At 43.6% G+C, this 17,799-nt stretch overlaps 1 protein-coding gene across 2 annotated transcripts in view; it reads left to right on the forward strand.

The window, feature by feature from the left end:
* The window catches only part of si:dkey-61l1.4 (collagen alpha-1(I) chain), a 65,258-nt gene that overhangs the window by 20,471 nt on the left and 26,988 nt on the right, over window positions 1-17,799 (forward strand). Inside the window, exons 2-6 of one of the 2 annotated variants that reach the window (XM_029717479.1) lie at window positions 11,618-11,765; window positions 11,850-12,008; window positions 12,176-12,368; window positions 13,277-13,411; window positions 13,609-13,704. In XM_029717479.1, the coding sequence (XP_029573339.1) occupies window positions 11,618-11,765; window positions 11,850-12,008; window positions 12,176-12,368; window positions 13,277-13,411; window positions 13,609-13,704 (731 nt within the window). Of the gene's footprint in view, window positions 1-11,617; window positions 11,766-11,849; window positions 12,009-12,175; window positions 12,369-13,276; window positions 13,412-13,608; window positions 13,705-17,202; window positions 17,387-17,799 lie in introns of those variants that run through there. The other variant, XM_029717480.1, reaches the window with a different exon arrangement.

Here is a 17,799-nt window from a genome sequence, read left to right on the forward strand (position 1 = left end):
CCTCCTCCTTTTTCCTCCAAACATAACGATGGTCATTGTGGCCAAGCAGTTCTATTTTTGTTTCATCAGACCAGAGGACATTTCTCCAAAAAGTATGATCTTTGTCCCCATGTGCAGTTGCAAACTGTAGTCTGGCTTTTTTATGGTGCTTTTGGAGCAGTGGCTTCTTCCTTGTTGAGCGGACTTTCAGGTTATGTCGATATTGGACATGTTTCACTGAAGATATAGTTACTTTTGTACCTGTTTCCTCCAGCATCTTCACAAGGTCCTTTGCTCTTGTTCTGGGATTGATTTTCACTTTTTGCACCAAAGTACGTTCATCTCTAGGAGACAGAACGCGTCTCCTTCCTGAGCGGTATGACGGCTGAGTGGTCCCATGGTGTTTATACTTGCGTACTATTGTTTTTACAGATGAACGTGGTACCTTCAGGCGTTTGGAAATTGCTCCCAAGGATGAACCAGACTTGTGGAGGTCTACAATTTTTTTCTGAGGTCTTGGCTGATCTCCTTTGATTTTCACATGATGTCAAGCAAAGAGGCACTGAGTTTGAAGGTAGGCCTTGAAATACATCCACAGGTAGACCTCCAATTGACTCAAATTATGTCAATTAGCCTACCAGAAGCTTCTAAAGCCATAACATAATTTTCTGGAATTTTCCAAGCTGTTTCAAGGCACAGTCAACTTAGTGTATGTAAACTTCTGACCCACTGGAATTGTGATACAGTGAGTTTTAAGTGAAATAATCTGTCTGTAAACAATTGTTGGAAAAATTACTTGTGTCATGCACAAAGTATATGTCCTAACTGACTTGCCAAATCTATAGTTTGTTAACAAGAAATTTGGGGAGTGGTTGAAAAACAAGCTTTAATGACTCCAACCTAAGTGTAAGTAAACGTCCGACTTCAACTGTAGGTAGGGGTAAAGTGACTATGTATAGATAGTAAACAGAGAGTAGCAGCAGCATATGTGAAGAGTGTGAAGGAATGTGAATGTTTGTGTGTGTTTTTCTGGGGTCAATATACATGTATGTGTGTTTTGTGTGTATGTCCGTGTCCGTCCGTCCGTCCGTGTGTGTGTGTGTGTGTGTGTGTGTGTGTGTGTGTGTGTGTGTGTGTGTGTGTGTGTGTGTGTGTGTGTGTGTGTGTGTGTGTGTGTGTGTGGTTGTATGTATGAGAAAGGTATGCAGGGAGAAATTGGAATACTTAGGGCAACATCACAAATCTGAAGCGATTGACATTATTCTGAACAACAGTGCATACCCCATACCCCCACCCAGTACGAGTAATGTTGCTAATGTACAGAACTACTATAATGACAGATGTCAAACCCGGTCTGATAGTGTACCGCTGACCACGCTCCCTTGGTGTGAAACTATTGAAACAGTACAACCAGATTATTTCCCAGATACAATGACTTTTACCCTTGAAGGGGTAGATAATTTTTGACTTCCCTACCAAACAAAAAGGCTAACGGATCAGATGTCACTTACGAGATTTTAAAGGCCATAAGACTCCATTCCTCCCATGCCCTCATGCATATCTTCGATGCCTGACTGATTCATGGAAAGGTACCTGACTCATGGCATGGAAGGGTGCTTTTATCCACAGAATACCCAAAAAAGTCAATGTTCCAGATGATCCATCTATGCTGAACAAAAACATAAACGCAACATGTAAAGTGTTGGTCCCATGTTTCATAAGCTCAAATAAAAGATCCCAGAAATGTTCCATACGCAAAAAAAATGCACAAATTTGTTTATATCCCTGTTAGTGAGCATTTCTCCTTTTCCAAGATAATCCATCTGATTAAACAGTATGATCATTACACAGGTGCACCTTGTGCTGGGGACAATAAAAGGCCACTCTAATATGTGCAGTGTTGTCGCACATCACAATGCTGTAGATGTCTCAAGTTTTGCGGGAGTGTGCAATTGGCATGCTGACTGCAGGAATGTCCACCAGAGCTATTGCCAGAGAATTGAATGTTAATTTCTCTACTATAACCCACCTCACACGTCATTTTAAAGAATTTGGTAGTACGTCCAACCGGCCTCACAACCGCAGACCATGTGTAACCATGCCAGCCCAGAACCTCTACATCTGGCTTCTTCACCTGCGGGATCGTCTGAGACCAGCCACCCGGACAGCTGATGAAACTGCAGAGTATTTTTGTCTGTAATAAGGCCCTTTTGTGGGGTAAAACAAATTCTGACTGGCTGGGCCTGGCTCCCCAGTAATTTCCACAACAATTTACATGAACACATTTAGCATCTCCTGGCTTCCATGCATAGCCTTCAAGCCACTGATGCAGACCTTTGGAATATCTACATTTTAAAAAGTCTAATAAATCCATTTAAAATAGCATACACCCCTCAAACTCAACTCTGGACCTCAAAGCCAGTTTCACTGCATTATTTCATTGTTGCTCGCTCTCTAATTAGGGACTGATTTAGACCTGGGACACCAGGTGGGTGGAATTAATTATCAGGTAAAACAGAATGTGTTAGGCCCTGAATTGGCTATGCCATATGGCTGTGGGCTACACTAGTTCATTTAGCAGACACGATTTGCTTACAATTCTGTGGCATTCTTTCTTATTATTTTATTGTACCAAGAATACAATTGAACATAGCTGAATGAAATAGAAAGGATCTTTTCTCCAAACGATTTCCAAGGAAGTGCACACATGCGGCTATTCTGTTTTGAGCAGTAAGCAAAGAAACAGATCTTCCTATATGCGTTGGCTTATATGTTTAGATTTTTAATACATTCTAAGGCTGCATGATGCGACTCTAATTAAAAAAGTTGCATGAAAAGAATGATCTCTGATTTGTTTCTTGTGCAGGCTGCACACACTTCATCAGTCTCTCATTCACAATATGACAAGCACTTGATAATATTCTCACCAGGCCTCGAATTTCCCGGTGGCATCCCAGTTGTGTGGCTGTAATGCCCCCTAAAAAATCCATACCTTTTCCTGGCTGCCGTGCTCCGAAGCATCTCTCACTCACATGGCATTCTCATATATCTCAATTCTTATCCCTATATTCTTAGCCCTATATGAAACTATCACAGTCAGAAAAGGTAAGGAATTTATTCTGCAATGATAATGAAATAAATAATCGGAAATAGATATCTAATTATTTTAGAATGTAAAGATAAAATGAATAGATTTTCGCTCTTCTCACGAACAGCAAATTATTGCATCTTGTTATTATATTTAGCTATCTGTTTTTTGTTATGAATAAGTCATCACACAGTGCATTCGGAAAGAATTCAGACCCCTTGACTTTTTCAACATTTTGTACGTTACAGCCTTATTCTAAAATGTATTAAATCGTTTTTTCCCCTCACCAATCTACACACAATACCCCATAATGACAAAGCAAAAACAGGTTATTCAAAATGTTTGCAAATTTATTTCAAAACATTCAATGTAAATATCACATTTATACAAGTATTCAGACCCTTTACTCAGTACTTTGTTGAAAGACCTTTGGCAGCGATTACAGCCTCAAGTCTTCTTGGGTATGACGCTACAAGCTTGGCATACTTGTATTTGGGGAGTCTCTCCCAATCTTCTCTGCAGATCCTCTCAAGCTCTATCAGGTTGGATGGGGAGCATTGCTGCACAGCTATTTTCAGGTCTCTCCAGAGATGTTCGATCGGGTTCCAGTCCAGACACTGGCTGGGCCACTCAAGGACATTCAGATACCTGTCCCGAAGCCACTCCTGCATTGTCTTGGCTGTGTGCTTAGGGTCGTTGTCCTGTTGGAAGGTGAATCTTTGCCTCAGTCTAAGGTCCTGAATGCTCTGGATCAAGGACCTCTCTGTACTTTGCTCCATTCATCTTTGCCTCGATCCTGACTAATCTCCCAGTCCCTGCCGCAGAAAAACATCCCCACATCATGATGCTGCCACCACCATGCTTCACCGTTGGGTCAAAGAGTTCAATCTTGGTTTCATCAGAACAGAGAATCTTGTTTCTAATGGTCTGAGAGTCTTTAGGTGCCTTTTGGCAAACTCCAAGTGGGCTGTCATGTGCCTTTTTCTGATTAGTGGCTTCGTTCTGGCCATTCTACCATAAAGACCTATTTGGTGGAGTGCTGTGGAGATGGTTGCCCTTCTGGAAGGTTCTCCCATTTCCAAAGAGGAACTCTGGAGCTCTGTCAGAGTGACCATCAGGTTCTTGGTCACCTCCCTGACCAAGGCCCTTCTTCCCCGATTGCTCAGTTTGGCTAGGCGGCCAGCTCTAGGAAGAGTGTTGGTGCTTCCAAACTTCTTCCATTTAAGAATGATGGAGGCCACTGTGTTATTGGGGACCTTCAATGCTGCTGAAATACTTTGGTACCCTTCCCCAGATCTGTGCCTCGTCACAATCCTGTCTCGGAGCTCTATGATCAATTCCTTTGACCTCATGGCTTGGTTTTTGCTCTGACATGCATTGTCAACTGTGGGACCTTATATAGACCGGTGTATGCCTTTCCAAATCATGTCCAATCAATTGAATGTATCACAGGTGGACTCCAATCAAGTTGTAGAAACTTCTCAAGGATGATCAATGGAAACAGGATGCACCAGAGCTCAACTTCGAGTCTCATAGCAAAGGGTCTGAATACTTATTTTTCATACATTTGCAAACCCTTCTAAAACCTGTTTTTGCTTTGTCATTATGGGGTATTGTGTGTAGATTGCTGAGGAAGAAATGTATTTAATCCATGTTATAATAAGGCTGTAACGTAACAAAATGTGGAAAAAGTCAAGAGGTCTGAATACTTTCCGAATTCCCCATTTGCACAAGGCTACTAGGCTAATGTTGCCTTCTTGCAATGCAATGCTTCAACCACTAGAAACTGTGCGTACGTGTGGTCTAAAGTTTGCGGAAGGATAAGCACATTCTCACGTCAAGTACAGTTTTTATAAATGCCAGCTTTTGCATGAAAACTGGCGCACACATGTTTTGGGGCATATTTTGTGCATACACAACTTTTATAAATGAGGCCCCTGGCAAGGTAATTTATATACACACAATGCCCAGAGGTGTTGGGCTACTTTCTGGCTACTTTGGGTCACCGTTTTGTATTTAAATATTATCCTTCTGAAAAAGGGGAAGTTAGAAAATATTTGAGGGGTTTACTTTTTATTGGAAGAGAATGTTGGGAATTTGAAACAAGAATTCAATAGGTACAATGCTCTGGTGAAATCTGAGAGAAGAGAGTTCATACAGGATTAGGGCCCAGGCTCATAACAGTATAGCAGATGCCATTCCATATGTGTATCATCTCACTCTGGGTAATGGTGAATAGCAAAACTCCACTGCAAGCCTAAGATGTCACTCATACCATTCATAGCCATGAATGCACAATCAACAAGGCCTTGAGGAATTTGAAGATCTGATAATCTGCAAGGAGGTCAAGAGGGATGGAACCCCAATTAGGACCCATTATTAACATTTTCGTCATTTAGCAGACGCTCTTATCCAGAGCGACTTACAGGAGCAAATAGGGTTAAGTGCCTTGGTCAAGGGCACATCGGCAGATTTTTCACCTAGTCGGCTCTGGGACTCGAACCAGCAGCCTTTTGGTTACTGGCCCAAACCGCTAGGCTACCCTGTAGGGACCCCACAAATAATCATATGAACTGTGAAGAGATATAAAATAGATTTAAAGTTACAGTGTTGCATGACCATAGTGTCTTATAGGCTATCCTATGTTTGAGTTAAATAATGCCATGTGACCCAGCAATCCCATCAGAAAGTGCCCTAGTCAGCCAGTGCACTTGATCCATCCTTGATTACCTTTAAGAGCACAATTAAGGGAAAGAAACACAGCTTTTATTCCCCTTTATTCCCCAGACAACATAATGGGTCCCACAAGACTGAACTTCAGTTAACCATCCATGTAAATGAAACACACACCAGTGCAGGGGAGCTAATTGACCATTAAATGGCAACTGCAGCCAGACATTAGACCCAAAGGCTTTACTGAACTCTCCCATCTCAATGGACTGAGATTACTATTTGGCAGTCAACACTGAGTTCCTGTCTACGTGTTCCTAACAATTTACTAGTAATTCAAGATGAACCAGCCAGAGTATACAACCCTGGCAACAATTCCCTGTTCGGTTTGCCAGACAGACATGACAACTGAAGCATGTTCTGTCCCTGTGTTGGAACAGCATAGGCTACAAGGCATTTTACAATAGCTCCAATCTGTCAGTCTGTCTACACAAGAGGATGTGGTCAAGTAAACTCCTTAGGTAACAGATGTTATCCCCTTCCTCCACTGATAATGCAGCCTGCTCTCTCTCTCTCTCTCGCTCTCTCTCACTCTCTCGCTCTCTCTCGCTCTCTCGCTCTCTCTCTCTCTCTCTCTCGCTCTCTCTCTCGCTCTCTCTCTCTCTCTCTCTCTCTCTCTCTCTCTCTACCCACTTGACACTGTGCTGGGCCTGCCATTGGGCCTCTGTCAGATCTTTGGGATCTAGGCAAACACAACTCTGCCAATACTGGAAGTGTGGAGACAAGATAGGGTTTGTTTGTCCTGCAGAAGCTGAAAGACAGTTTTAGGGGGACCGGTTTAAAACACATTATTCAGCTGAGATTATCTCCCAGTTTCCCAGCCTAGATGTTTCACTTTGTACAAAAGCACACTCCACTCTACTGTGGTCTTAGTTGTTAGTTTGTCAGGTATTTTGTGCAGTTCCCTGTGGTGTACAGATGCACTGTAGTGTTGGCACTGGCAGAGACCTATAATCTCCTCTCCACTTTGTTCCTCTCCTCCTGTCTCTCCTCCTCTCCTCATGTCTCTCCACCTCTTCACCATCTCCTCCTTTCCCGGCTCCTCTCTCAGCACATGGGCTCAAGATGCTTGTCAGAGTTTTTCCGTTCCCACCTGTATGCAGGTCATTCAGTCGGCTTTGAAATTCCCTTTTCCTACTCCACAGATATGGCTGTGTTCACTTTTGTTAGCCTCTACATGTCATACTGAGCTGTTTAAAAAGAGCCGCTGACGACTCTACTTTACTGTCTAGGTAACAGCATGGACCCACCATGTTACCTGTTTTCTCTGAGAATTGGGTTCAGCAGAGAATATGGACTTCTAGACATGTTGTTACAAAGCCCAACTAGCCAACCAATTAGAGCATGATCTCTATCAGGTAGTTTTCATTTGAACCTTTCTAGCGGGAGAGACATGTTTTCAGCTGTGCCAGTAAGTGCGGGTTTCTCAGGTAAATGGCCTTTTCTTGTCATCTCTGATTCAGGATTTACCTTGATACATGCATAAGAAGATGTGTACAGTTTGATAATGTTGTATTACAAAAATACATACTCCACATAATGGAACATAACAATATGTGTCAGATGTGCGCTACTGGTAAGAAGTCAGGTGCAGGAGAGCTGAGAGTTGTGATCAGGCGCACACTTTAATTGGCAGAAGTAACAACAGACGGACGCAACTGCGTCAAAAAACCTCCAGCCAAATGGCAAAAGTGCAAAGCGTGACAACAGTCACAATAATGCATAAGTAACAATAAACATACTCGGGTACAACACGGTACCCGGGGAAAAACCAGCCTGGCGCGTAACACGAAACATGTAACAAAAACAATTCCACACAAAGACATGGGGGGAACAGAGGGAAAATATATGTAGTGTGATTAGGGAATGTAAACCAGGTGTGCAGGGAAACAAGACAAAACAAATGGAACAATGAACAGTGGAGCGGCGATGGCTAGAAGACCGGTGACGCTGAACGCCGCCCGAACAAGGAGAGGAGCCGACTTTGGCGGAAGTCGTAACAATATGGTAATCAATGGATTAGGCTTAATACAGGCATGCTGGAATGTCCAACCATAAGCACCTTGTATTCAATACCTTGCTCTGTTCAGTACCGTGCTGTAGCTGTACAGTAGACTATATGCCCTGGTGAGTTGTGGAATGCTGAATGTGGCTCACAGCAGGCTTTTCATCACGTTATCAGAGAGTAGTCATGTGTGACTGGAGTCCTCCAGGTCTGGAGGGAGACTGCTGCGCTGCGGGCTGGTAGTGTGAGACACAGGGGACTGAAAGATTAATGTGATCTGCAGTTAACATGGGAGTGTTTTCACCACACACACACACATGCACGCAGGAACACACATATGCACGCGCACACACATAGTCACACACACGCCACTGGAGGTTGTTGGCACTCTAATTGGGGAGAACGAGCTCATTGTAATGACTGGAGCGGAATCAGTGGAATGGTATCAAATACATCAAACACATGGTTTCCAGGTGTTTGATGCCATTCCATTTGCTCCATTTCGGCCGTTATTATGAGCCGTCCTCCCCTCAGCAGCCTCCTGTGACACACACACTCAAGATAAGGAACTTAAGTAAGTAAGCATTTCGTTGGACGGTGTATACCATGTGTATCACGTACATACGACTAATAAAACTTGAAAATCCATGGCCTTCCGTATGTATATCCGGGTCATTCTTGAATTGCTGTGGTATTTGCGTCCCTTGCCTTTGCAACCATGAAAAACACTTTAAAATACAAATAGTTACACATCCTACATGTTTTTGTTTATATTTAACTGTTTTTCAATGATATAACAATGCAAGTCCTTTATACTGCAAAACCTTATGTTTATGCATTGATTAACGTACTTAGGGTAAGCAAATTGACTTGTCCCAGTAGTGATGTGTAGAGTTGTAGTGACATGTTTTGTGGATTTAGAGATATCTATTATTTTGAACAAAAGTATTTAATATATTGTATAGATAAATAAAAATAAAGAAGGCTATTAAAATACTTTTTTATTACTAGTTTAGTGTCTGTCCCTCAGTTTTATGTCATTGGTGTTACCTTGAGCATTCCCTCCAGTGGCAAACAGTTATTGGGGGAGGGGTCTATTATTAATGAAAAGGATTAGCTAATAACACCCTTTTAGTATGTCATAAATGTGAGGATTCCATTGATAATTTGCTGTGTCTAAATCTAAGGTGTCACTTGGTGTTACTCAATTTAAATTAATGGAAATAACATTATGAGAAAAATGATTAATCATATAATTTTTATAAATTATTTTGGAAGGGTTTATGACCTTAGATTTGATCATCTGTGGCGTCCATTTAAGAAAATCCTCAATAACCTAAAATGTCTCATTGGTGTTACCATAATTGACAGTGCTACTCCTACTGGTAGCACAATATTATGGTAAAAATGATTTAAAGTCATTAAGCTATCATATTAGTTGATTTAGAATGGGAAGATGTACCGAAAAACATTTAATAAATAAAAAATCTCGAAAAAAATAAGTATTCCCCCCCCCCCCCCCCAAAATCTAATCTAATCAAATTGTATTGGTCACATACACATATTTAGCAGATGTTATTGCAGGTGTAGTGAAATGCTTGTGTTCCTAGCTCCAACAGAGCAGTAGTATCTAACAGCGCAGTAGTATCTAAAAATGCCATGTCCAAATGCTACCGTAATTCAAGAAGGATCCATCTGCCAAGAAGAAAGGGTAAAATTAGATATTTTTGGAACTCTTGGCATTGAAGAAGGAGAATCCTGAGGCCTGTGATGTCTTGATCCTCTCAGTACACATACGGTGCCTTCGGAAAGTATTCAGACCCGTTGACTTTTTCCACATTTTGTTAGGTTACAGCCTTGTTCTAAAATTGATGAAATATTTTTTTTCCCCCTCATCAATCTACACACAATACCCCATAATGACCGAACAAAAACAGGTTTTTATAAATGTTTTCTAATTTATTAAAAATATAAAAAACTGAAATATTATATTTATATAAGTATTCAGACCATTTCCTCAGTACTTTGTTGAAGCACCTTTGGCAGCAATTACAGCCTTGAGTCTTCTTGGGTATGACACCTGTATTAGGGGAGTTTCTCCCATTCTTCTCTGCAGATCCTCTCAAGCTCTGTCAGGTTGGATGGGGAGCGTTGTTGTACAGGTATTTTCAGGTCTCTCCAGAGACGTTCGATTGGGTTTAAGTCCGGCACTGGCTGGGCCAGTCAAGGACATTCAGAGACTTGTCCTGAAGCCACTCCTGTGTTGTCTTGGCTGTGTGCTTAGGGTCATTGTCCTGTTGAAAGGTGAACTTTCACCACAGTCTGAGGTCCTGAGCACTCTGGAGCAGGTTTTCATTAAGGATCTCTCTGTACTTTGCTCCATTCATCTTTGCCTCGATCCTGACTAGTCTCCCTGCTGCTGAAAAACACCCCCACTGCATGATGCTGCCACCACCATGCTTCACCGTAGGGATGGTGCCAGGTTTCCTCCAGATGTGACGCTTGGCATTCAGGCCAAAGAGTTGAATCTTGGTTTCATCAGAACAGAGAATCTTGTTTCTAATGGTCTGAGAGTCTTTAGGTGCCTTTTGGCAAACTCCAAGCGGGCTGTCATGTGCCTTTTACTGAGGAATGGCTTCCGTCTGACCACTCTACCATAAAGGCCTGATTGGTGGAGTGCTGCAGAGATGATTGTCCTTCTGGAAGGTTCTCCCATCTCCACAGAGGAACTCTAGAGCTATGTCAGAGTGACCATCGGGTTCTTGGTCACCTCCCTGACCAAGGCCCTTCTCCCCTGATTGCTCGGTTTGGCCAGGCGGCCAGCTCTAGGAAGAGTCTTGGTGGTTCCAAACTTCTTCCATTTAAGAATGATGGAGGCCACTGAGTTCTTGGGACCTTTAATGCTGCAGACATATTTTGGTACCCTTCCCCAGATCTGTGCCTCGACACAATCCTGTCTCGGAGCTCTACAGACAATTCCTTCGACCTCATGGCTTGGTTTTTGCTCTGACATGCACTTTCAACTGTGGGACCTTATATAGATAGGTGTGTGCCTTTCCAAATCATGTCCAATCAATTGAGTTTACCACAGGTGGACTCCAATCAAATTGTAGAAACATCTCAAGGATGATCAATGGAAACAGGATGCACCAGAGCTCAATTTCGAGTCGCATAGCAAAGGGTCTGAATACTTATGTAAATAAGGTATTTCTGGGTTTTTTCTTCAGAATAATTATTTTTAATACATTTACAAACTTTATAAAAACCTTTTTTTGCTTTGTCATTTGGGGTATTGTTTGCAGAGACAGGGGACTGAAAGATTAATGTGATCTGCAGTTAACATGAGAGTGTTTTCACCACACACTCACATGCACGCAGTCTATTCTTATTTCAAATAAAAGTGACACAGTGCATGCCTCCAGCACCATTTTGTGGCTCCGTTACTGGTAACGTCTTGACGGCCGGAGGTCCTCTCTCCACAGCGGGGAGGAAGTGTCTGTTTGTTCATCATCCTTCCTTCCTTCCTTCAAGGCTGTTGCTGTCCTGGGCTGCTGCCCCAGTCCTCACTCAAAAATAAATGAGCAATATTAGGGTGTCATTCCTTACCCATTGTGGGTAAGAAATACTGCTCTCTGTGCTCCTGCTCTGCTAAATGATTAGACTGGCTCTACTGTGACTACATGTGGAGAAGTGCAGGCTTTAGGGGAGAATGAGACCCGGATGGAAACGCTGTTCAATCTGTCATGTCGGCCAGGGTACTCAGTAGTGAAAGAGATGTAGTGAATGGCTGCTGTCTTGTTCTGTTCTTCCTACAGAGAAGGTGAACGTGTTGGAGCACCTGTCCCAGCTGGCCGTCAACACCACTAATGTATCCTTATCTGTGGGGACCCAGAGGTGTCCGACTCTTCACATTGGCCTGTACGCCACACTGGCAATGCCCACACACCAGGCATTTGGACCAAGGTATTATTCCAATTAACATACTATAAACATTTTGTTTAAGTTATTTATATTGTGCTACCTCACATATACTGTGCTCCCTCCCAGGTTTGTAGATGAGTTCAGTGTGCTGATGGAGCTGCGTAGTGTTCAGCAGGAGGAGAGTAGCCTGGTCACCGTGCTCAGTCCCTACAGCCACATCCAGCTGCAGCTCCGTCTCAGCCCACACACGGTCACCTTCGTCTCCACTCACCACAGACATTACGAGTACGTTGTTAGTTTCACCTCCTAGTTTAGATTCATTCTGTCTTTCTGACTTTTTGTACAGTATAGTAAATGAAGCTGAGGTGCTTTGCTTCACTTGCAGCTAAAAACAATAAGTCAAGCAATACAAATGAAGTAAATTAACCTCCCATCCCGTCATGTCCCTCTAGGTTTCCAGTAGGTATGCTGCCTGACGGCCAGTGGCACCAGGTCTCTGTAGGTGTGTCCTCCAGCTGGCTGGCCCTCTATGTGGACTGTGAGCTGGTGGAGAGGGTGAATTGGACCTACCCTGGACAGGACATTACCACTGATGGTCTGCTGATGCTGGGGGGCATCATAGAGGGCTTTGAGACTCCATTTGAGGTAAGGGTTTCTCGGATACTCAAATGTCACTCACACTTTCATCTACAGTATTCACTAGTAATGTAACAGTATATAATAAATAATAATCTGAATATTTTTCTATTCCTCATGATTTCAAGCACTAGATATGTTCAGAGAGAAGGTGCCTGCCACTCGATGGCAGTAGAGAGAAGTTAATGTCCCATCACCAATTACTAGGCAGTTGTCAGCTTGACTTACTCGCTGAGAATGATTCACTTAATTTGCTGTTGGTTTTCTGCAGTTGTAATACTATATATCATAAATCCAAAATGTATTTTTCGAATTCAATAATGCAATGAACTTTGTCATCTTAAGTTATGTGACAAAATGTAAACAGAAATAGTTTTTGGGAATCTGGTCATTCTCTGCCTGCTCATTAATCCTCCCAGAGAGAGATTACTGATTCTCCTGAAACCAGCTTCTCTTCACTTTAATTTAATCCAGAGCCGTTACTCTCGGTGCCAATTCATCATGGACAGACACAGGCAGGGTCTGGTTGCCATATCATATTGGCTCTAGTCAGTTCCTATATTACTATCACTGTACTGCCAAATTATCTGGATGATCTCAGCCTACTGTATTGCAAAGACTAAAGGTCGGGGACAGAAGAGATGGCTGGGCTGGTTGGAAGGGATGGCATGGGAACTTCATGGTCAGGGTTGGATTTCCATGGGTATTTACTCTTGGCTGCCTGTCCAATTGATCTGTCCTAAAGAGATCTCACACAGATCAGTGAGATAATCCAGTACTTTATACTGTGACTGTTGTAAGTAATTAGGCTGGGTGGAAGGTGGAAGGTGAAGCCTTCCTTACTGTGTGTCTGAGGGATCTCCTCACCTTTCAGCAACAGTGTTTCAGGTTTCTACCTGTCTGTCTGTCTGTCTCAGGGTGCTCTGAGACAGATGACCTTTGTGATGGGTGACCCCGACGCAGCCAGACACCACTGTAACCTCCACCTCCCTATGTGTGACGGACCGGCCCCCAAAGCTCCACGCTCCCCAAGAACACCCCCCACACACCAGGTACTAACTAACTACAGAACTTTGCAGTCCTCTCTGAAATATCAAGATATTTTATTATTATATTTCATAAAAATTAAGACAATATGTATGTAATTTATACTGGGATTAAAAACGAGACAATTTATTATACAGTATGCCATTTAGATCTATTCTTTTACATCTACTGCCTTTTAATTTTTAATTTCTTAATATTTTAGAATGCCGAGTTGTCCTCTGGTGACCTGCTAGATGACTTGACAAACAGTACAGGGAGTTCCAGAGAGAGTTCCACAGATAAAGGGGATGCTGTCATGGTGAGTACCTTTGATAGGGAGATAATTCCATTGTCATGTACAGTAGTTGATGTAAAGCCATGTGAGTCAGCCCAATTTAGACAAAAGCCACTGATTAGCCTGGTTTTAAAGTCTTTAATCTCTTTTGAATGATAGTGCATTAGGGGATAATGAGTCCCTCACATGTGCTTTGTACAGGCTTCCAGTGTACCCGTAGTAACAGTTGTAGTAATCTATGCTTATGACACAATAAAAGGCAAATAAGTGACAGATGTAGTGGTTGGTTAGAGATATTGCCTGAACAATCTGGGAAGTGTATCATCGATGGAGGTGAGGTGAGGAAATTCCACTGATTTCTCATTTGTCCCCATAAACCCCTAGTTTTATTTTCCTAATGGGGAGGGCTGTGATTCATTAGAGTACTGGGAACAAGCCTGGTTCAGCGCCGGCCACTTCAGAGCAGTGTGTGTGTACTGAAAGCAGCGCTGGCTTTGACAAATGCCCCATCAGGGAGGGATAAGGGGCTGCCCTGGCCCTGAGTCTCACACACTAGACTGCAGCTCACAAATACATCCAGAGTACTTTTACCAGCTGTCCTCAAAGGTCATTACCCACCGCGCAGGCTCTTTACTATAGGCTTAAAAAGACCAGGTGCATACTTCAGTATTAGCAGTGTATACTTTTTATTTAAACATTGGACAAGACGTTTTCCTTATTATTGTTATGTTCTAGTTGACATTTCTTTGCTTTATTGAAATCTGGTTGTCCGTGGCAGTTCTAGACTTGATGATGCTCTGTTTAAATGGTCTTTGTTAATCTGTTTTACGTACACAGGATGTTTGAGAAGTGCATTAAGGGTTTTCACTGTTTTCTTGAACTGGCCTTGCTTGCTGAGAGTCCTCAAATGCACAGAGTAACATACCTTTAGTATAACAATGATAGTTTCACCAGTCCATACCTGTCTTAGATCATCAGTCAACCACTAAATGGGGGGAAGTACTGAGTTGTATCTTCAACTCAAAGTGTTAAGACTTGCAGTCGGCCTTGTGGGCTCCACTTCACTTGTTGAGAGGTCAAATGACACAACATTTTTCTTGTCTGACCCCCATAATACACCCACAGGATGTGTACTCACTCTTTCCTTTTAAGATGAGCGATATGGGCCACAGAAGGTGCCGAAGAGCCTCTGGATCATAATTCACAAGTACTGAAACTCAGGATCTATTTCCATTATACATTACCTTACAACCTCTGTGCTGAAAGTGAAAGTGAGTGGGCTGTTGATCCAATGTCCGTGCTGTCACTAATATATAGGTTAACCTGCTAATGGACCACCATTAGAGGATTACTTTACAAAGGGCAATAGAATAAAAGGTGAGCTTGCAAGGACCATTTAGCACAAGTCAAGGCAAAATCTAGATCAGACATCAGCCCAAGAGCAATACCATTTACAACTTGCCAACTATTTCACCCAAACCACAACCTCATGACTCACAACCTTATGTGGTGTTTTATTACATTGCATCCCAAGTAGCAGGTTCCAAATAACATTTCTTGACTGTTCTGCCATTTATCAGCATATGAGATTGGGACATTCATCCACAGGTTTGTCGCTGTACTGCATGCATCCACCTATGGTAGCTTATACTGTAAGTCACATCATTGAAATGGCAAAAGGGAGGAACAAGAAAGAAGCAGTCATGACTCATGGTTGCCAAGCTACTGTACCTCACTAGTGAGCAGAGTAATTATGGCCCAGGCTTGTGGGAGTTCTGTTCTGAGCTGGTACTGTATCACACAGCTCTGTGTTCTCATCTCTCGTCCACATTTGCAGTCCTAGTCTATCATCTGCGACTTTGACCTCAGACCACTGAAACTTGTAATCATATTCACTGGGCTATAATTTAGTTAGCCAAATAAAAAAATATATGAGAAGAGAGGGAGGCGCTGAAAAAAGGGTTGCTTTATAACTAGCCTATTGTCTCCCATCTCTATTCACACGCTTGCTAAAATGTACATGACAAAAATGTGTTCTCTCACCTTATGTTTTAATAGAAACCACATGCCATATACTGCGGCCTGGCCTCGATGTGGTAAGTGTAGACAGCAGCTTATTCCATAGACAGAGGCTCTGGGAGCAGTTAACAAGCCTGTGTAGATTGGTGATGGGACTGATGCAAGTTCATTTGCTAAGGGATTTTCCTCTTATGTCTCCAGTCTAGTGAAAATGGGGAAAACCTCAAGAGATTTTTCCCACTCTTAAGTAAAACATATTTGGTTTATGCTATTGCCATGGTTTCTCATTAATACCCATAATCCCTCCTTGTGGTCACTGCTGCTTTGATTCTGAATGCTGTAGGTCTCCAGATGAATCGTTTTATTTAATCAAATTAGCCTCTGTCAGATCATTAGCTGATCATAGCTGTGGTTTTTTTTATATATTACATCTGTCTCTGTGGCCTCTCTGTGCCATTTCAACAGCTCTGAAGTATCTTTACCAGCTACAGTATGTGTGTGATCCTTCCTATTTTACCACCAAGTTATCTCATTCACAGCTTGGTATCTTTAATCATACAACATTAGTGCATACATTCATATCACTTAGTACAGGAAGTCTAGTGGTGGAAGTCCTAAGATCCACCTGGGCCTCAGCAGCCAAGATAGAGTGATGAGGTGATGGTCATCCATCCTCTTGTCCCCTGGCTTAGCCTGGCACACCCTATCCCAGCACACCCCACACCACCACACCCCACCCACCCACCCAGCCACCCCATCCCACCCTACCCCCACCAATCCCACAACACCCACCCCACCCCCATCCTACCCCACCCACCCACCCAGCCACACACCCCATCCCACCCCACAACACCACAACACCCCACACCACCACACCTCATCCCACCCACCCACCCACCCAACCACCCAGCCACCCCACCACACCCCACCCACCCACCCCATCCCACCACACCCCATCCCATTCTACCCCACCCACCCAGCCACCCCATCCCACCACACCCCACCCCAACCACCCACCCAGCCAGCCAACCACCCCACGCCACCCCATCCCACCACACCCCACCCCAACCACCCACCCACCCAGCCAGCCAGCCAGCCAGCCAGCCACCCACCCCACACCACCCCACCCCATCCCACCACACCCCATCCTACCGCGCCCAGCACCCCAACACCACCACATCTCATCCCACCCACCTAGCTACCCCATTCCACCATACCCCAACCCATCCTACCCCACCCAGCCACCCCACACCACCACAACACCCCACACCACCACACCTCATCCCACCACACTCCACCCCACCCCACCCCACCCACCCACCCATGCCACCCCACTCCATCCCACACCACCCTACCGCACCAAGCCACTCTACCCAGCCACCACGCCACACCCCACCACACCCCATCCCAGGCAGCCAAGCCGAGCTGTGGGTGGGAGACTGGAAGTGGGAGCTCAGCCCAGGGTGTGTCTATGTGTTCCTGCTCATGGGGAAGGCACTGGGAAAGAGCACTGCATACTCTGCCTGGGAGGACTCCTGTGGACTAGGAGGGGTGTAGTAGGAGTGGTGCTCTCCTATGGTAATGTACTGTAGCCATGCAGTGTTTTACCTGGATACTGGGCTGCTTAATGCTGGATTCTTTCCTCCTTGGATTGTGTTTGGAGGGTCAATGGAGAGCATCTTACACGGTAGGGAACCACCAGACTATTTAGATACTGTAGGCAGAATTCACTAACTAGTTAATAGTTGTGATGATCAGGTTGTAGACTTTAATGTCAAATACATTTGCTGCTGTGTTGACTACAGTAACACTATTGTCCCCAGGTGATAAATACAGAACTGCTCAGGAATCCCACTGTTGTGACTGTGTTGATGTACTGCAGCACAGTGTATATGTTCATCCTGGTTATTAGCCCATGGTTTGTTTACTCTACGTCTATGCTAAACATTCACATGCTTGTTTTTGCCTTATAAGATTTTCTTTGCTGTTATTTAGTTCATCATGGGGTATTATACTTTAGCCAGAAGACAGAGACTCCTCTAAACAGATCCATATGAAGCAAGGTGCTTCATTGCCAGCACATGTGGGTACACCCTTAAT

Source organism: Salmo trutta, chromosome 27 (assembly GCF_901001165.1).
Source record: "Salmo trutta chromosome 27, fSalTru1.1, whole genome shotgun sequence".
In the NCBI taxonomy this organism is placed as follows: domain Eukaryota; kingdom Metazoa; phylum Chordata; class Actinopteri; order Salmoniformes; family Salmonidae; genus Salmo; species Salmo trutta.